General features: G+C 44.0%; 1 protein-coding gene across 5 annotated transcripts in view; it reads left to right on the top strand.

Moving 5' to 3' along the window:
- Positions 1-18549, top strand: part of PJA2 (praja ring finger ubiquitin ligase 2) — a 135478-nt gene extending 116929 nt beyond the window's left edge. For all 5 annotated transcript variants that reach the window (XM_030193457.1, XM_030193458.1, XM_030193460.1 and 2 more), the window contains exons 8-9: positions 5380-5495; positions 17873-18549. In XM_030193457.1, the coding sequence (XP_030049317.1) occupies positions 5380-5495; positions 17873-18001 (245 nt within the window). In that variant the 3' untranslated portion in view covers positions 18002-18549. The remainder of the gene's footprint in view (positions 1-5379; positions 5496-17872) is intronic.
- The last annotated feature ends 2534 nt before the right edge of the window (positions 18550-21083 follow it).

Raw genomic sequence — 21083 nt, 5'->3', positions numbered from 1 at the left:
TCCCCCAACATACTCGTTCCCAACCCTGTCCTTTAGCCAGTCCCAACTCCCATCGTCCTCTCACCTGTCTATCCAGGCCAGATATCCAATTAGTTGTATGCCCCCTTACTTTCAAGAATCTTGCTGCTGGTTCAGCTATGCTGTTTGTTTTCTTTCACCATCATGTGGTTCTAGGTGAGTTCGGCCATGCAGTATCCAAATTCTTTCATAGTTCACATAGTCTCTTGAAAATAACATGGTGTTTAGACCCTGCATGGCTCAAATTCACTGACAGCTGTGTAGTTCCAAGGCAAGGCAAAACAACAGTTCTGGAACCTGTGCTGCAAGCTTTAAAAAAAAATGGGAAGAGTGTGTATATTGAGGGTAAAGGGTCATGCATCTGCACTTATTTTCAAGTGAGAGGGGCACCACTAGCCCCCAGGCATTGCAATGAAGAGTACTGCTCTAATGCACATTAACACTGTAGAAGTTTTATTTTTATGCAATTAATATTCGGTCAGCCAAGTGACTGAAATTCACATTTGTAAATTCACTGTGCCGATTAAGATCATGAAAGCCGTACAGGACAGAACAAACAGATAGATGAAGAAATGTTTACAGGAATGAGAAAAGCTGGTAAATTAGACAACAGTATAATAATGGGTGATTTCAATTACCCCAATATTGACTGGATAAATGTTGCATCAGGGAGCGCTTGGAAGATAAAATTCCTAGACATAATAAATGACTGATTCTTGGAGCAACTGGTCCAGAAATCGACAAGAGGGGGAGCTATTTTAGATCTAGCTCTTAGTGGAATACAGTACATAGTACGAGAGATAATGGTGTTGAGTCTGCTGGGAAACGGTGATCATAACATGATCAAATTTGAACTAATATCTGAAGTTATAAAGGAAAAGGTAACAGCATTTAATTTTCAAAAGGGTAACTACGATAAAATGAGGAAAATAGTTAAAAAGAAACTAAAAGGATCAACTGCAAAGGTTAGGACTTTAAATCAAGTATGGATGTTGTTTAAAAATACCATCTTGGAAGCCCAGACCAGATGTATTCCACATATTTACAAAGGTGGAAAGAAGCGCAAACGACAGCCAGCATGGTTAAAAGGTGAAGTGAAAGATGCTATTAGATTCAAAAGAACATCCTTCAAAGAATGGAAGAAGAACCCAATTGAAGAAAATAAGAAGCAACATAAGCAGAGGCAAAAATATAAGCAGAAGCAAAAACTCAGTAACTTTTTTTCAGGTACATCAGAAGCAGAAAGCCTGTGAGGGACTCCGTGGGACCGTTAGATCAAGAATGAGCAAAAGGGGCACTCGGGAAGGACAAGGCCGTAGCAGAGAGACTGAATGAATTCTTTGCTTCGGTCTTTACAGAAGAAGATGTAAGAGTTCTCCCAATACCAGAAATGGTTTTCAAGGGTGATGATGTGGAGGAACTGAAAGAAATCTTGGTGAACCTAGAAGACATACTTAGCCAAATCAACAAATTAAAGAGTAGTAAACTACCTGGACCAGATGGCATGCACCCTAGACCAGGGATCGACAAACCCCAGGTGCCAGGTCGCCATGGTGACTAAATTCAGACCTAGCACCTAAGGTTAGCAGGCCGTGACGCTGTTTTTTTTTTTGTTTTTTTAAATCACAGCCATGTTTTTTTTTTTCTTTTCTCCCCTCATGCTGCATTTCTCCCTCCCTCTTCGAGTGTGAGTCAGCAGTTCTCCTGACACACGCATACCCCCCCGTGGGTCCAGACACCTCTTCCACTTCTTTCCATGCTCAGAGGTGCTTCAAACCTGTCTTCTTGTTGCAACAGCAATCAACACATGCTGTCTGCAGCTGACTCTGGAACCTTTCCTTTCCTCTGCACGTTTCCCCCTGCTGATGCAATTTCCTGTTTATGTAGGGTCCGGACGTGGCAGAGGGAAGGTTCCCGGGCCAACTGCAGACAGCATGTATTGATCGCTGCTGCAGCAAGGAGATGGGTTTGAAGTGCCACGGGGCATGGGAAGAAGCAGGAGAGATATTTGGACCCATGGGGAGAGGGGCAAGGCTGCTAACTCGCACTTGGGAGGAGGGAGCAAGGAGACAGGTTTGAAACGCTGCAGGGCTTGGCAGGGAGAGAGAGAGAGCTGCTGGATTTGGGGGGGGGGGGGGAGGCAGGAGAGTTGTTGGACACAGAGGGGGAGGGGCAGGAGAGATTTTAGACTGGAAGGGGACAAAAGAAATCTAGACCTGCATGAGGAGGGGGAGATGAACTACCAGGAGGGGACTGTGAAGGGGAGATGCCAAGCCATCCACAGGGGTTGTGATGAACTACCAGGGTGCAACCGGGTAGAGAGGGGCAGATGCCAAATTACCCAGGACGATCCAGAGAGAGGGGGGAGGGGAGATGCCATAGTGGGAAGAGATGTGGGAGATGTTGGACTTACAAAGGTAGGGACATATGCTGCATTGGGTACTGGAGAGGTGGAAAGAGAATGGGAGATAGAATGATACTGACCTGTGGTAGGATGGAGGGAAGATAAGGGAGAAATTCTGGACACAGGGTGAAGGGTAGAGAGGCGAGAGAGAGATAGTGGACCACGTTGGAAGAATAGGAAAGATGCCGGGCCGTGTTGAGCAGGAAGGATAGAGAGTAAAAAAAAAACTGGACATGGAGAGGAATAGGGACACATGGGAGAGCGATAGTCTATAGCAGACACAGGGTCCGGCCACCAGGGGGCAAAGTGAGTACAGACATGGAAAACAGTCACAATCGTGACAAGAGTAAAGGAATTTGGATCTACCTCATACCTTTCTCAGTAGTTCAAAGTGACACTTACCCTTCAGCACCTTGTTTAAGAATTGCCCTTCACATTTGTACCTGAGTCAATGAAGGTTAAGTGATCTCCCCCAGATCACAGGGAGCAGCAGTGGGATTTGAACCCAGCTTCCTTGGTTTTCAGCTTGCTGCTCTAACCATTAGGGTCAGATATTGCTGGCCCAGATTTCTTTTAATAGTTTGGATCTCAGTGGTTTCTTAGGGGGGTTGGATACAGAGTAGGCAGTAATCTCATACCTTTACTTACTTGATACTGGATCCATGCGTAAAATGATTGCTAAAAACGCTTAAAGAAAAGGATTGATGAAAACAGAAGAACAAAGTCCCTTGCACAAATCAAGAAAGCAAACAAAGAAAAGGATTACACTGTTTATGAACTGATAGTTAAGAATATTTTTAGATATTTCCAAAGGAATATAGAAGAGAATGAGGGAGTTCCTAATTTTTATATCTGGAGTTTTGTAACTGGGAGAGCCAGTGGAGGCCCTACCATTAGGCCACCTGAGGCAGGGGCCTCAAGCGGCACTCGTTAGGAGTGGCATCTATGCCCACCAGGCTCTGACATCGCCCCCCTGCCCTTCCTTCTCCGAATTTACCTTCTTTTCTTGCTTTCCAAAAGTCAAGGCAGCAGCAGTTTCCATATGCTACCAACCCCTTCTCTTACGAACTACTTCTCTGACATACTGCCTGTTTCCTCGGAGGCGGGGCTGGCTGCAGTAGAGAGAAGGAGCCGGCGGCAGGGCAGCCTATGGGAACTACTGCCACCCCAACTTTCGGAAAGCCAGAAAAGAAGGTAATTTTAGGGAAGTGGGGGAGATGTTAGGCTGGGGGAGACGGATCCAATGGGCAGATCGGAGCCGGGGGGGGGGTGACAGACCATCCCCTCGCCTCAGGCAGCAGACTGTTTTGGGCTGCCCCTGGGGAGAGCTTTCTGAGATAAAACTGCTTGATGAAGTATCATAGTTAAGTGCATATTATTAGATCCACCTCAATTTGTGTACTTGAACAAAATGTTTTTGGATAGTAAGAGTGTCTTGCTCTAGCAATGGCCCTGCTCATAGTCCTTCCTTTTAGGTCTTCGTAGAAAACTCACTGTTATTGTATTGCTATAAATTCAATAAATAAAATGTTATATAGATATAGTGCAGATACATTGTCATTTTATATCTATATATAGCATCCAGTAGTACTTTTTTGGCCGATATTCAAAAGGATTAATGTGTTTCACTAAACATATAAACCCTCGATCTGTGAATTTTCAGTGACACTATCCGTCCCACTGCTATCTGGATAATTCCAGGCGCAGAGTTGACGTTTCATCTATGGATAGCCAGTGATATCAGCTGCTATACATATTGCTGTATGGATAAATTTAGGCCAGGAAAAAGGCTGTCCTAGATTTGTCCATACAGCTATAAGGATAGCAGCTAAATATCACTTTGCCTATAAGGGCACTTACCACTATTTCTGGAGATAGCGCTGTATATACATAAAATATTTAAGTACTATGAAAAACACTGATGCTGGCATTTTAATATTAACATTATTTGCATTTGATTAACTGGAATGTATCCTTTCCCAAGTTTTGAGGCTCCGAAGTAATAGCAGAAATCTGGCCAATGTGAGTGTTATAGATTTGTGTCTGAGAGTACAGCAAAACCTCTTCCAACTACACATAGTAGAAGCTGAAAGACAGTAGTCACACACAGCTTAAGTTTAATTTATTAATGGTAGAGCAGCAGATAAAATGTATGCATGCATTTTATTTTGTGAAAAAGAAAAGCTAATATGTATTTAAAAATAAAGCCCCTAAAAGCAGATAACACTGAAAGAAGCTGGAAATGTCCCCAAGTAAAATTTGCTCCTGCAGTATCCTGTGCTATGTTAAAGAAACATTTTATTCAGTTAACCTAATCATTTGCAGTGAAGTATGCTGTTCTGTTTGCAGGAGGTGGGGGGGGGGGCACACTTTCTTTTTCAGGTCAGTAATACAGTAACATCTTCCCTAGTAGTTTGTATAAAAGTAAATGGTTTTACTTGCTCATGCAAACAAAACCAGCCACCAGCCAAAGTGTTAACAGAGAAATGCTTTAGGGCCTGGCCCCCATTTTTTTCTAGCCCTCAAAAAAGGGGGATGGGGGTTTGGGAGGCTTTAATGGGATGGGATATGGGAAGGGAGGGGGGAATTATGAGACCTTGCTAATGTACTGAAGAGCCACAGTATAACATTTGTCATCAGTATTCCCATTGTTTAACTGTTACTGTTGTAAAAATACAAAAATAAAGCTTTAATCACGGGGGGGGGGGGGGGGTCTCAAAAATGAAAAAGAAGCATTAAGCAACGTGAATTGCAGGTGAAACATTTTTAAATCTGAAACCAAATATTATCCAATTTATTTGCTAAAACTCAAATTCTTTTACTTAACCAAGCTGCTTTCCCTGAGGTCAATCTTCATCATGTTCCATGTTGCAAATGGTTTATATTTTTGCTGCAATTTGAAACACATCACTGTGTAAGTCACACAGAGGTGATGATTTATGTTTCTAAACCTGAAGGTCAGGAGCAATGCTGTGCCATATGTTGCAGTGAGTACGTGAAAGATGAAATAATTACAGAACTTCCCTGCCGCCATCTCTTTCATAAACCTTGTGTGACACTCTGGTTACAAAAGGTAAGCCCTACTTTTATTTGCCTTTTTGTGTTTTTAAAGCATACCAGTTCAAAACAGAATAATATATGGTAAAATGAGTTTGGCAATGAAAGTACCTGTTTTCTTACTGCAATAGATCTTTGTAGTTCTTTCTAACAACAAGAAGAAGAAGAAAAAATCCTTGATTGTCAAGACAGCAAATGGAATAATGAAAACAAGGGTTTATTTTCTGCTTTCCAACCCAATGGATGTTGGAAAGAATTAAATACAAAAGAGGTCAATAATATCTGTCTAGGGGCAAAACAGTGAAATGTATCATTTAGGGAATGCCTCCCTTCAAATTTGTCTCTGTTCTCTACTTTCCCAAAGCTCAATACTACCCTCTTGCAACTGTCCATCACCCCACAAATTGTTACTGCCTCCAAAAAATTGTCCTTTCCATCCTGCAAAATGCTCGCCGGAACGGCATGTTTCTTCAAGCCACGTATCTGGCAGGCGTAAACAACAGTCTGGCCGACAGATTGAGCAGGATAATGCAACCTCATGAGTGGTCGCTCAGTTCCTCAGTGGTACGCGAGATCTTCCAAGTGTGGGGCACCCCCTTGGTGGATCTCTTTGCCACTCAAGTCAATCACAAGGTCCCTCAGTTCTGTTCCAGACTTCAGGCCCACGGCCGGCTAGCATTGGATGCCTTTCTCCTGGTTTGGGCGGAAGGCCTCCCATATGCTTATCCTCCCATACCTTTGGTGGGGAAGACTTTGCTGAAACTCAAGCAAGATCGAGGCACCATGATCTTGATCGCTCCCTTCTGGCCCGCGTCAGATATGGTTCCCTCTTCTTCTGGAATTGTCCTCCGAAGAACTGTGGAGATTGGAGTGTTTTCCGACCCGCATTACTCAGAACGAGGGGGCACTTCTGCATCCCAACCTCCAGTCCCTGGCTCTCACGACTTGGATGTTGAGGGCGTAGATTTTGCCTCTTTGGGTCTCTCTGAGGGTGTCTCCCGTGTCTTGCTTGCTTCCAGGAAAGATTCCACTAAGAAGAGTTACTTTTTTTCTCTGGAGGAGGTTTGCCGTCTGGTGTGACAGCAAGGCCCTAAGGCTTCGCTCTTGTCCTACACAGACCCTGCTTGAATACCTTCTGCACTTGTCCGAGTCTGGTCTTAAAACCAACTCTGTAAGGGTTCATCTTAGTGCGATTAGTGCATACCATTACCGTGTGGAAGGTAAGCCGATCTCGGGACAGCCTTTAGTTGTTCGCTTCATGAGAGGTTTGCTTTTGTCAAAGCCCCCCATCAAACCTCCTACAGTGTCATGGGATCTCAATGTCATTCTCACCCAGCTGATGAAACCTCCATTTGAGCCACTGAATTCCTGCCATCTGAAGTACTTGACTTGGAAGGTCATTTTCTTGGTAGCAGTCACTTCAGCTCGCAGAAACAGTGAGCTTCAAGCCTTGGTAGCTCATGCTCCTTATACTAAATTTCAACATAACAGAGTAGTCTTCCGCACTCACCCTAAGTTCTTGCCGAAGGTGGTGTCAGAGTTCCATCTGAACCAGTCAATTGTCTTGCCAACATTCTTTCCCCGTCCTCATACCCGCCCTGCTGAACGTCAGCTGCACACATTGGACTGCAAGCGAGCATTGGCCTTCTATCTGGAGCGGACACAGCCCCACAGACAGTCCGCCCAAATGTTTTCTTTTGATCCCAACAGAAGGGGAGTGGCTGTCGGGAAATGCACCTTATCTAATTGGCTAGCAGATTGCATTTCTTTCACTTACGCCCAGGCTGGGCTGACTCTTGAGGGTCATGTCACGGCTCATAGTGTTAGAGCCATGGCGACGTCAGTGGCCCACTTGAAGTCAGCGACTATTGAAGAGATTTGCAAGGCTGCGACGTGGTCATCTGTCCACACATTCACATCTCATTACTGCCTTCAGCAGGATACCCAACGCGACAGTCGGTTCGGGCAGTCGGTGCTGCAGAATCTGTTCGGGGTTTAGAATCCAACTCCACCCCCCCATGCCCATTTTTATTCTGTTCCAGGCTGCACTCTCAGTTAGTTGAAGAAGTTAGGTCAATCTCAGTTATTTCCTCGCCGTTGCGAGGCCCAATTGACCAATGTTTGTTGTTTTGAGTGAGCCTGGGGGCTAGGCATACCCCATTCGTGAGAACAAGCAGCCTGCTTGTCCTCTGAGAAAGCGAAAGCTACATACCTGTAGAAGGTATTCTCCGAGGACAGCAGGCAGATTGTTCTCACCTACCCGCCCGCCTCCCCTTTGGAGTTGTGTCTTCCCTTGTCTTTGCTATTTACTGGACTGGCGAACACGCTCGCGTTGGGGCAGGAAGACGGTCGCGCATGCGCACTTTGCATGCACACGCGAGGGCTAGCAAACGTTGTTGCTAGTGAAGATCTCCGATCGGAGGGGCTGCCGTGGACGTCACCCATTCGTGAGAACAATTAGCCTGCTGTCCTCGGAGAATACTTTCTACAGGCATGTAGCTTTCGCTTTATAAAAATTTCCACTATTTTGCCCAGTACCGACTTCAGGCTTACTGGTCTATTATTTCCTGGATCACCCCCTAGAACCCTTTTTAAAAATCGGCGTCACATTGGCCACCTTCCAGTCTTCAGGTACTACGGGCGATTTTAACGACAGGTTACATATTACTAACAGCAGATCAGCAATTTCATGCTTGAGTTCTTTGAGTACCCTTGGATGTATGCCATCTGGTCCAGGTGATTTACTACTCTTTAATTTGTCAATTTGGCTCAGTACATCTTCCAGGTTCACTGAGGTTTCTTTCAATTCCTCCACATCATCACCCTTGAAAACCATTTCTGGTACAGTCAGATCTCTTACATCTTCTTCCCTGAGGACAGAAGTAAAGAATTCATTCAGTTTCTCCACTATGGCCTTGTCCTCCCTAGGTGTCCCTTTTGCTCCTTCGTGATCTAACGGTCCCATGAATTCTCTCGCAGGCGTTCTGCTTCTGATGTACCTGAAAAAGTTGTTACTGTGAGTTTTAGCCTCTACTGCAAGTTTCTCTTCATACTCTCTTTTAGCCTTCTTTATTAATGCTTTGTATCTGACTTGCCAGTGCTTATGTTGCTTCTTATTTTCTTCACTTGGGTCCTTTTTCCATTCTTTGAAGGACAATCTTTTGGCTGTAATGGCCTCTTTTACTTCACCTTTTAACCATGTTGGCTGACGTTTTATCGTCTTTCCACCTTTGCAAATACGTGGAATGCTTCTGGACTGGGCTTCCAATATGTTATTTTTTAATAACGTCCATGCCTGATTTAGTGTCCTGACTTTTGCAGCCAATCCTTTTAGTTTCTTTTTAACCATTTTCCTCATTTTATTATAGTCACCCTTTCGAAAATTAAATGCAGCTACAGTAGATTTCTTTTGTGGGTTTATCCCAGATAGTACCTCAAACTTGATCATATTATGATCACTGTTTCCCAGGTGACCCAACACCGCCACCTTTCACACTATGCCCTGCATGCCACCAAGGACCAGATCCAAAATGGCTTCCCCTCTTGTTAGTTCTTAGACCAGCTGTTCCAAGGAGCAGTCGTTTATTACATCTAGAAATTGTATCTCCCTGGCACTCCCTGATGTAACATTTATCCAGTCAAAATCGGGGTAATTGAAATCACCCATTATTATAGTGTTGCCCAATTTGCCAACTTTCTGGATCTCTGCCCAAAGTATAGTGGTGCACAGACTCTCCTGCTATGTGTCTCTGACTTGGAACCTGCAGTTCAGCAGATGTTGGCGGATGCCCCGTGCTGGGGTGGTAACCTTTTTGGAGAAAAGATTAAGGAGTTCGCAGACCAAATCAAGAAACATACTGATACCATTACTTCTCTCTCCCACTAGGCACTCTTCTGTATCTGCCTTCTTTTCTAGGAGGACTTTTGGCAAGTCAAGAAGGGGTACCTATTACTCGTAAAGGCATAGGTACTCCACCTCCTCTGAGCTGCCTTCTCAGTTTCAACCCCAGCGTGCTCGTTCGCATCAACAGTGTACACCTAAGGCTCCCGCTGCTCCCTAGTCAAAGCAAGGGGTGAGCTTTTGACTGGCTTCAGTAGAGCATAACCACTGTTCCAGTGTCCATGCTGGATGACCTACTGGTCGAAGGGAGGTTGAATTCTTTTCATGGAAGTTGGTCCCTTGTAACTTCTGACCCGTGGGTTTTTCAGATAGGCTAGGATATGCCCTCAATTTGTCATCAGAAACTTCCAAATTGCCCACTGAGAGCTCATTCCTTCAGTTCTCAGCACAAGCAGGTATTTGCAGAGGAACTCTCAGCCCTTCTGAAGTTCCATGCGGTCGAGCCAGTTCCATCAAGGGAGGAAGGGTGGGGAATCTATTCCAGGTACTTCCTTTTGCAAAAGGAGACAGATCCTAGATCTAAGGGCCCTGAACAAATTCCTGGTCAAAGAAAAGTTCAGGATGGTTTCCCAGGGCACCCTTCTCCCCATGATTCAGGAATATGATTGACTATGCTGTCTGGACTTATGCATACACACACATCCCGATACTTCCAGGCCCTCGGAAGTATCTTTGATTTCTGTTGGGAACACAGCACTTCCAGTACCATGTGTTGCCATTTGGCCTTGTGTCAGCTCCCAGGGTATTTACCAAATGTCTAGCGGTAGTCTATATTTTCCCTTATCTCGATGATTGGCTGGTGAAGTGCATGTCGGAGGACAGTGCTCGAGAGTCCATGCAGTGGACTCTTCAGGTGCTCGAGTTACTAGGGTTCATTTTAAACTATTCCAAGTCCCATCTTCGCCCTGCCAAGCAATTAGAATTCATTGGAGCCTTGCTCGATATGCAGAAGATTCGAGCCTTCCTCTCGGGGCCAAAGGCGGATTCTCTAGTCGCACTAGCATCTCAGGTTCACATCTCTCCGCAGGTCACAGCTCGGCAAATGTTGAGGTTGTTTGGACAAATGGCATCCATGGTTTATGTGATGCCCATGACACGTCTTCACAAGAGAACTGCTCAGTGGACCCTAGCTTCTTAGTAGTGTCAAGCCACCGGGAGCCTAGTAGATGTCATCCGTATGTCCCCTGGAGCTGACTCGCTTCCTGTTGTGGTGGACCATTTGATCCAATTTGACTCTGGGTCTCCCATTCCAAATTCCTCAGCATCAGAAAGTGCTGACAATGGATGCATCTTGCCTCGGTTGAGGAGCCCATATAGATGGGCTTCACACTCAAGGTGCTTGGTCTGCCCAGGAAACGGATCACAAGATCAATCTCCTGGAGCTTCGGGATATTTGGAACATTCTAAAGGCTTTCCGAGTTCAGCTGTCTCACCACATTTTACTCATTCAAACATACAATTAGGTTGTAGTGTATTACACCAACAAGCAAGGGGACACTGGATCACACCCACTGTGTCAGGAGCCCTTTTGGATATGGCATTGGGTTCTCTGGCATGGTACGGGCAAAAACAGCCTGGCCGACAGACTGAACAGGGTCATGCAACCGCATGAGTTGTCTCTCAACATGGGTGTTGCCCGCAAGATCTTCCAAACGTGGGGCACCCCCTCGGTGGATCTCTTTGCCATTCACATAAATCACAAAGTCCCTCAGTTCTGTTTTCAGGCTCCAGGCCCACGGCAGACTAACGTGAGATGCCTTCCTCCTTCATTGGGGACAGAACTTCTGTATGCGTATTCTCTCATACCTCTTGTGGGGAAGACTTTGTTGAAACTCAAGCAAGACCACTGGACCATGATCTTGATGGCTCCTTACTGACCTTGACAGATCTGGTTCCCTCTTCTTCTGGAGTTATCCTCCGAGGAACCGTGAAGATTGGAGTGTTTTCTGACCTTCATCACACAGAACGAGGGGTCTTTTCTTCATCGCAACCTCCAGTCTCTAGCCCTCACAGCCTGGATATTGAAAGCCTAGAATTTGCTTCCTAGGGTCTGCCAGTGGTTGTCTCCCAGGTCTTGTTGGCTTCCAGCAAAGATTCCACTAATAGGTGTTACTCTTTTAAATGGAGGAGAATAAGTTGCAAGATCCGAGACAACATGGTTTCACCAAAGGGAAATCGTGCCAAACGAATCTCATTGAATTCTTTGACTGGGTGACAGGAGAATTAAATCAAGGGCGTGCTATGGACATCATGTACTTAGATTTCAGCAAGGCTTTTGACACGGTTCCCCACAGGAAGCTCTTGAATAAACTAGACGGCCTGAAGATAGGACCCGAAGTGGTGAACTGGATTAGGAACTGGTTGACGGACAGACGCCAGAGGGTGGTGGTGAATGGAGTTCACTCGGAGGAGGGAAAGGTGAGTAGTGGAGTGCCTCAGGGATCGGTGCTGGGGCCGATTCTGTTCAATATATTTGTGAGTGACATTGCCGAAGGGTTACAAGGTAAAGTTTGCCTTTTTGCGGATGACACCAAGATTTCCAACAGAGTGGACACCCCGGAGGGAGTGGAAAACATGAAAAAAGATCTGAAGAAGCTAGAAGAATGGTCTAACATTTGGCAATTAAAATTCAATGCGAAGAAATGCAAAGCGATGCACTTAGGGAGTAGAAATCCAAGGGAGACGTATGTGTTAGGCGGGGAGAGTCTGATAGGCACGGACGGGGAGAGGGATCTTGGGGTGATAGTATCTGAGGATCTGAAGGCGACGAAACAGTGTGACAAGGTGGTGGCCGTAGCTAGAAGATTGCTAGGCTGTATAGAGAGAGGAGTGACCAGCAGAAGAAAGGAGGTTTTAATGCCCCTGTATAAGACGTTGGTGAGGCCCCACCTGGAGTATTGTGTTCAGTTTTGGAGGCCGTATCTTGCGAAGGATGTTAAAAAAATGGAAGCGGTGCAAAGGAAAGCTACAAGGATGGTATGGGATTTACGTTCCAAGACGTATGAAGAGAGGCTTGCTGACCTGAAAATGTACACCCTGGAGGAAAGGAGGAACAGGGGTGATATGATACAGACGTTCAAATATTTGAAAGGTATTAATCTGCAAACAAATCTTTTCCAGAGATGGGAAGGCGGTAGAACGAGAGGACATGAAATGAGATTGAAGGGGGGCAGACTCAGGAAAGATGTCAGGAAGTATTTTTTTCACGGAGAGGGTGGTGGACGCTTGGAATGCCCTCCCACGGGAGGTGGTGGAGATGAAAACGGTAACGGAGTTCAAACATGCGTGGGATATGCATAGAGGAATCCTGTGCAGAAGAAATGGATCCTCAGAAGCTTAGCTGAAATTGGGTGGCAGAGCAGGTGGGGGGAAGAGGGGGTGGTGGTTGGGAGGCGAGGATAGGGGAGGGCAGACTTGTACGGTCTGTACCAGAGCCGGTGATGGGAGGCGGGACTGGTGGTTGGGAGGCGGGAAATACTGCTGGGCAGACTTATATGGTCTGTGCCCTGAAAAGGACAGGTCCAAATTCAAGGTAAGGTATACACATATGAGTTTGTCTTGGGCAGACTGGATGGACCATGCAGGTCTTTTTCTGCCGTCATCTACTATGTTACTATGTTACTATGAGGACAAAGCCCTAGATCCCCATTTCATGTCCTACACACACCCTGCTTGAATATCTTCTGCACCTTTCCGAGTGTGGTCTCAAGACCAGGATTCACCTCAGTGCAGTTAATGCTTATCAACATGTAGAGGGTAAATCCAACTCTGGACAGCCTTTAGTTGTTTGCTTCATGAGAGGTTTTCTCTTGTCGGAGCCCCCTGTCAGACCTCCACATGTCATAGAACCTCAACATCATTCTCACGAAGCTGATGAAAGCTCCTTTCAAACTACTGGATTGCTGTTACCTGAAGTACTTGACCTTGAAGGTCATTTACTTGGTGGCTGTTAATTCAGCTTGCAGGATCAGTGAGCTTCAGGCCTTGGTGGTGGATACACCTTACACTAAGCTTCATCACAACAGAATAGTCCTCTGCGCGCACCCTAAGGCTGTGTTGAAGTTCTGTCTGAACCATTTGATTGTCTTGCCAATATTCTTTCTCTGTCCTCATGCCTATCCTGGCAACTGCGCCTTGCATACCTTAGACTGCAAGCGAGCATTGGCCTGTTGCATGGATCGGACTAAGCCCCAAAGACAGTCCGCCCAACTTTTTGTTTCTTTAATTCCAACAGGATAGGTGTCACGATTGGGAAACGCAGAATCTCGAATTGGCTTGCAGATTGCATTTCTTTCACTTATGCCCATGTCAAGGCTAATAATGTCAGAGCCATGGCTGCATTGGTAGTCCACTTGCGGTCAGCCTCTATTGAAGAAATTTGCAAGGCTGCAACTTGGTCTTCTGTTCACACATTCACATTGCACTACTGCCTTAAGCAAGATACCCGACGCGACAGTCGTTTTGGATGGACAGTATTGCAGAATCTCTTTGGGACAGAATCCAACTCCACCCCCCTAGACCTGTTTTCTTCTGTTCCAGGCTGCACTCTCATATAATTAGTAGCTAGGGATTCCCCATATGTGAGATTACATAGGCCTGCTTGTTCTCTGAGAAAGTGAAGATATTACCTGTAGCAGGTATTCTCCGAGGACAGCAGTCCTTATATTCTTTTGCAACCCTCCCACCTCCCCTTGGAGTTGTCTCCTTTTGGCTTTTTGTCACATCTGCTGTAGTATTGTACTGCGGTAACCATGCCCTCGCAGCGGGTAGGATGGCACTCGCACTCCACAGAGCTCTTTTCAGCTTGTCATAAGCTCTAGACCTGGCAACACGGGAACGCATTACCCATATGTGAGAATATAAGGCCTGCTGTCTTTGGAGAATACCTGCTACAGGTAAGTACTTCCGCTTTTCCTGTACTCCATCATCCTTCCCTCCTCCCACACATGCAATCTTAGTCATTAGCCTTACTTACGGACAAGTGTATGTCTTAGGTTTTCATGTCCCGAGGCTTATCCATCTGAATACCGAAAAGTATAATTGAATGTGTATTTAGAGAACCGCCTTAACCATAAAAGAAGGTTAAAAAATGGATACAGTAAAACAGTAATTCATTTAGATCTATATTTACAGCTTTCATTTGGTAAAGCTGTGAACTCTGGCATGGCTTTCATAATGCTCTTCAGTTCCCTTACCTGCTGGCAGCATAAACTTTATTCTCTTGCCAGTAGCTGGGGTAGTACAGTGGTTTCTGCAGTTTTCTAGTGCTGCCTGCACTTTGGAATCCTGTCACATAAAACTCCCTGAAAAATACTTAAAATAGCAACTGTGTAACAAGAAGGGATACTAATAAAAAGTAATTAGCTAATTCAGATCTGCTTTATTAAAACATGAGAACATAAGTACATAAGTATTGCCATACTGGGAAAGACCAAAGGTCCATCAAGCCCAGCATCCTGTTTCCAACAGTGGCCAATCCAGGTCACAAATACCTGGCAAGATCCCAAAATATTTTACACTGCTTATCCCAGAAATAGTGGATTTTCCCCAAGTCCATGTAAAACTTCAACTGCGCATTTCTAATTCATAGAAATATGTAGGTAGATAAAGACTATATGTCCTATCCAGTCTGCCCATCTATTCCATCTGCTTTCCCTATCACTCTCTTAGACATCCTGTTTACTTGTCCCAAGCTCTCTTAAATTCAGAAACTGTTTTAATCTCCACTACTTCCACCAGAGGCCATTCCATGAATTCACGACCCTTTCCATGAAGAAGTGTTTCCCCAGGTTGCTTCTGAGTCTATCCCCTTTCACCTTCATCCTATCCCCCTCATTCCAGAGCTTCCTTTTCAATTGAGAGACTCACGTCTTGTGCACATGTCACATAGGTATTTAAATGTCTCTATCATGTCTCCCCTCTCCTGCATTTCCAAAGTATACATATTGAGACTTTTAAGTCTGTTCCCATATGCTTTATGAAGAAGACTAGTGACCATTTTAGTAGCCACCCTCTGGAGGTTCACAAACATCTCAGCACTGTAGATTAAACCAATGAGAACTCAATGGAATAGGAGGAGTAGCCTAATGGTAGTGGAGTGGACTGAGAACCTGAGGAGCTGGGTTCAATTCCAACTAAAGCTGCTTGTGATCCTGGACAAGTTATTTAACCCTCCATTGCCCTAGGTACAATAAATTGTGAGCCCACTAGGGACAGAGAAAGTACCTGAATATAGTATGTAAACTGCTTTGGTTGTACCACAGAAACGTGGTGTATCAAATCCATTACACGTTACCCTAATTTCCCTCCCACTCCTCGCTTGAAAACTGGGTATGTTTTTTAAACTGAAAACCACAGATTTGACCCAGAGATTGAAGAGTAGGGTTTCCAAGTTTTCCCTTTTCCCTGCTGAAATTATTTACCTCTGCTGAGCAGGGTCTGGAGAAAGAGAAAGAAAGCAATGATGCAGCTGCTTTTCCTCCTCTGTGGCCCAGGGTCTGACTTGCTTTATGAACCACATTATACTATCCTTCATAATTCGTATAGCTTCTTGCAGTAGGGAAATGAAGAATCCTTGATCACAACTGCTGCTGTTCTCTTTCTGTGCACCCTGATCAGTAATGATATGTAGTTGTAAGATAGGGTCCTTACAAGCCAATTCAAGAAGGGATGACTTCAGTCCTTGGCTCCTGTGGGTTACATTGGAAACAGCTTTAACCTTTAGTCCTCATAGACCACATCAAAAAGGGGGTAGCTGTATTCTTCATTACCCTGGCCTATAGGAGATGTGAGCGAGAGACTGAAAGGAACCAGGGAGTGGACTATAAGTGCCAGGATTATGAGGGATGTTAGTGTTGCATTTTTTGTAGTTGTTTGGCTAGAGAGAATATTACAAGGCTTGTAAACAAATTAACTATAAATTTTACCCAGCACTAGTGCTTGTACCATGAAAACACTGAGAAATACTGATTTTTTAGTACCCTCAAAGAAAATCCTAAGTAGTTATTTTTTTTTTTTTTTTGTTACATTTGTACCCCGCGCTTTCCCACTCATGGCAGGCTCAATGCGGCAGGCAATGGAGGGTTAAGTGACTTGCCCAGAGTCACAAGGAGCTGCCTGTGCCGGGAATCAAACTTAGTTCCTCAGTTCCCCAGGACCAAAGTCCACCACCCTAACCACTAGGCCACTCCTCCAGTTAGAAAATAAACACCTAAATTTGCAATTTATAAACATCTAAAATCAGAAGCTCATAACCAACAATCCTGCCCATAAAACATTAGTGTGAATAATGCCCAATATCATAGTTGATGACACTGTCATTTTATTCCAAAATGAATTGTAGAAAAATACATCCATTATGTAGATTTGCAACTGTTTTTTATTTTGCATACATAAATAATAGTTACATAATATAAATTAACTAGTAAAAAAGGCCCGTTTCAGTAGGCAATGAAACGGGTGCTAGCAAGGTAATCCCCCACCCTCCCTCGCTGTCTCGCTCTGTCCCCTCCGAGACCCATGCCTCCCTCCCTCCTTTCCTTCCTTCCTTCCGAGTTCCAGACCCCCCCTCCCTCCCTTCCAGGCCCCCTCACGCCCCTCCCACCGTGTTACAGACTCCCTCTCCCTCTGATTTCAACACCCCCCCCCCCTCCGCGTTACTGCCCCCTGGACCTCCCTGCCGCGACCCTCTCGACCCCCCCCCCTTTCCGCAGAAAACCCTCCCCCGCCGCCGTCACTTACCTGTGCTGACGGGGGACCCCGACAGCCAAAGTCCTCTTCGGCGCCAGCGTTGCTTGCTGAATGGGCTGATCAAGTTTCTGTGCGTGCGTCTGATGTCAGACACATGCACAGAAACTTGATCAGATCATTCAGCAAGCAACGCCGTGGCAGCTGAGAAGAGGACTTCGGCTGTCGGGGGTTGGGGTCCCCCGTCAGCACAGGTACGCGACGGAGTTGGCTCGCGCTACTATGTTGTGATTGGGCAATGTCGCTGCTGACGCACCCGGAAGTGGGAGACGTCATCATTTCAGGAGATGGATGCAGAAGCACGAATGCCTCAAGGCTTATGTCCACGCAGTCAGCTTCAGAACGTTGGAGGTGCGTTTTATTATATAGGATATGTACATAGTAGATAGAAGATGATTTATATTCTCCCTCAAGTTTAGTTCCTAAACTGTAGCAGTGCCACTTTTTCTTTTAAGGTATAGCTCTGGGTTGCTGTGTTGTGGCTTTTGTCATATTATGTTTACTGTATAATCCTCTTAAAAGGGATCTCATATGGGAATAGAAATCCTGAGTTTGCTTCTTTCATTACCTTCAGAAACCCATTACCCTACAGATGAGAACTATAAAACCACATACCATATCCCTTATGACAAATATGCAAAAGGTTTTTGGTTTAGGAAATTTATCATTTACCAATCTATAATGTGAAGTTCCATAATAGTAGTAATAACACCAGATTGTGACATGAACTTTTTTTTTTTTTTAAGTCGGGAACATGCCCAGTGTGCCGCCATGTATTTGCACCCATTCTCCCAGAAGCAGCAGCTGCAGCTACGTCCTTCCTATCCGATCATGACATTCCACCTTCAGTCCGTGGTGATGCAGGAGCACGATGAAAGAAGACATAATGCCACTAGAATACAAGTGGAAGGTTTTCCTCAGTTTGGGAACTACAATGTGAAAGAAAACATTTATATGTGAGAATATATATTATATATATAATGCTATATGTAGTATATATTGCAATTTAGAATGACAGGCCTGTCTAAACAGTATTTAGGTTTACAAGTGTAGCTACACTTTTCAGAAACTCAGTCATAAAACTAATCTGCATTGGTTTTCTACAGTAGAATATATTGCTATAACCTGTAATGCATCTGACGCTTGTTATTGGGTTAAATTCGTCAAAGTTATTTACATGGCACATTGTGTTGAGGTTCTTGCAACTGCAGTGCAGTTAGAGCTTAAAGTTATGCTTATAAATTTGTTATGTGTAATATAAATGATCTGTTAGTTTTTGTTAAAAGTAGTGCCACTGAGTGACTTTGTAATTGCTCTCATATTTGCATCAAATGTAAAGACATTTCTGTGATTACAGCAGTAGTTTAAAAAAATGTTTTCAAAGAAATAAAGGCATAATGGAACACAAATTTCCGAAGTTATTTCCATTAAAATCTCCATATTTTGTAGCTGACAAGCCCCGATCATGTATTAAACATTCTCATGGACTGCTCATAATTTCATTTTATTGGCTATGGTTTCTTTTAATGGTGGGAACCATAACAGTGAGTAATTTTTCTAAAAATGATGGGTTTATTTAATTCCTAGGTTGAGAAGTTTCTGTGATTTGTACAATGAAGTTTTGAATGACTAGTCTGTCTCTTTCTAACAGTAATCAATACAGAGGCCTAGTTCCAAGCTATAGAAAAGCAAGTTGGCAATCCACAAAACCAAGTCGTTTTTTTTTTCCTCCTCTGTCAACAAACAAAATGTAGTCAGGCACATAAATGGGTGATATCATTGTACAGTGCTGGTTCACAGTTCCCAGTGCTCAGAGCTAATGTAAAAGTTTGAGCATATAGCTCTGCCTCATACTGCTACTTAGTTTTACTTTTTTCAGTGAAAACAAAGCTCTTTTCACGTTTTGAAGAGTTTCTTCTCCTATGGTATTCTAACATTTTTTAATCATCATCTGTTTAAGAAAAAAAGTTAAAATGTTATTTAAAACATTTTCAACTTTCCTATGGACCTTGGGGCAGATCAAATCAGGGTTTTGCTGTCCACAGTGTGGAAGAAAGAACCAGAACTTTGACACACAATTCACATATCAATTTGGGCTTAGAACATAACGGATTGCATACAAGCACTGTGGAAGAATATCTCCGTGAGTCTAAAAGGATCCCCTCAATCCTCTTTGTCACCACTTGGAAGCAGAAAAGAAGCTTCTGCATGTGCAGAACGAGGAGTAATGATCCACATTTGAACAGAAATCAGCCGACACTTCACATTGAAGTAGATCCTTCTCTATGGATATTGCTTCTGCTCCCCTATGCAGTAACTTCAAAAGTCTGATTGTGAAAGGGGCAGCATTATGGATCTGGCTCAGTACAAATCTCAGCTCAGACTTTTTGACCTAATGCATAGATGTCTTTGGCACAGTCACAGAAGTCTGAGCACAAAGCATCTCCTAAGGCCTAAGCTAGTAGAGAAGTGCTGTCATCTTAGTACATAAGATACACAGGGCTCTTAAGTCTAAGCACAAGCAGACACGCATCCTACTGTGCTTCCTATGCAAGCCTTGGCAAGGGTGCAGCACTGAAATACACTCCTCACCATCAGTGCAGACAGACGTACGTCTATTTAGTCCTACGCAGTGCAACATTTTCCTCTATGCAGAGTTATCCAGTGCAAACATCATCTTCACTAATTATAGCACAAGCCTCAATGTTATCTTATCTTTTCACTCTTGAGCGGTGATGTTTGTGGCATCAACTCCAGTACTAATCATGGTGGCAGTACTTTCAAACCTAATAGCTGAATGTTGACTATTAAGTTCAAATATAAACTACTGAAGTTGAAAATCTCTATACCAGTCCAAATAACAGAAATATTAATTTATTGGTACCAACATTCCACCCATTGAAAGAAGAGTATACCTTTAAAATTGGTCATAAATAAATCAGCCACTGCTGAGGCAACCGAATCCCCCATGGGCACTCCTGACTGCTATTGACATTTGATTGTCAAACACAAAATGATTATATTGCAATGCAAAGGTAAACTGTTCCACCAGAAATCTTCAATGCTTCCAGTTGGGGGATGCAAGTGTACAATAATTGCACATCCCGTGGCACCATCAATAAAAAATAAATTGTATCTTTTAAATACAATGGGACCCTCTCAATTAAAGACTGAAGGAAACATTCCACATATTTTAAAATTCTTTCTATACTGTATCCTAAAGATCATATAGCAAGGGATGCACTAGCAATAAACTGAATTTGCCCCCCTCTTTTAACCATCTATCCCTCTAATAGCAAAGACCCTGCACAAATTTTAGAGGACAGCACCGTATCTTTTATTGCACTGCACTGAACTAATGGGTCCTGATTTCCTTTTCTCAGAATATTTTCTATTGTTTTTTCATGCAGGCTCCAATCCTTTCCAAATTTGGAAATTCAGAAGGTGGACTTCCTTCTGTATCCAAACATCAAGTGACTGGCTCTAACTTCATGAAAATTGATTGGTGCCTAATTGTGCCCCTAGCCTTACCATTTCAATTTAAAGACATCTTGGTGGCAGCCAGAAAACCTTGATGGTGATGATGTACATATGCATTTAAATAGAAAAGATTTTCAGTCTAGTGTTTTCACTAATGGTCAAAGTGTCTTTCATTGTCCACCAAATACCTTATTGCTATATCTATACCCTCTTTATTGCCTAAGACTGCAATGCCCTCTATCAGAGTACATCTCGCAGTGATCTCAACCTTTCCTTGTCATCATGGATAACCCTCAATACAGAAGTCTCCTGTGTCGTGAGATCTTAATGATGTCCTTACATCTCTTATTAAATTGCCATTTGAGCTTATAGAATCCTTTTCTCAAGAATCTATCTTGATAAGTACGCTTTCTAGTAGCAGTTGCTGTGGCCAAAAGAACTGGTGAATTTTGAAGCATTAGTCACATTGTAACCTTA

Source organism: Microcaecilia unicolor, chromosome 2 (assembly GCF_901765095.1).
Source record: "Microcaecilia unicolor chromosome 2, aMicUni1.1, whole genome shotgun sequence".
Lineage (NCBI taxonomy): Eukaryota > Metazoa > Chordata > Amphibia > Gymnophiona > Siphonopidae > Microcaecilia > Microcaecilia unicolor.
Note: the sequence above shows the minus strand (reverse complement) of the source record. Positions and strands in the feature narration are given on the sequence as shown.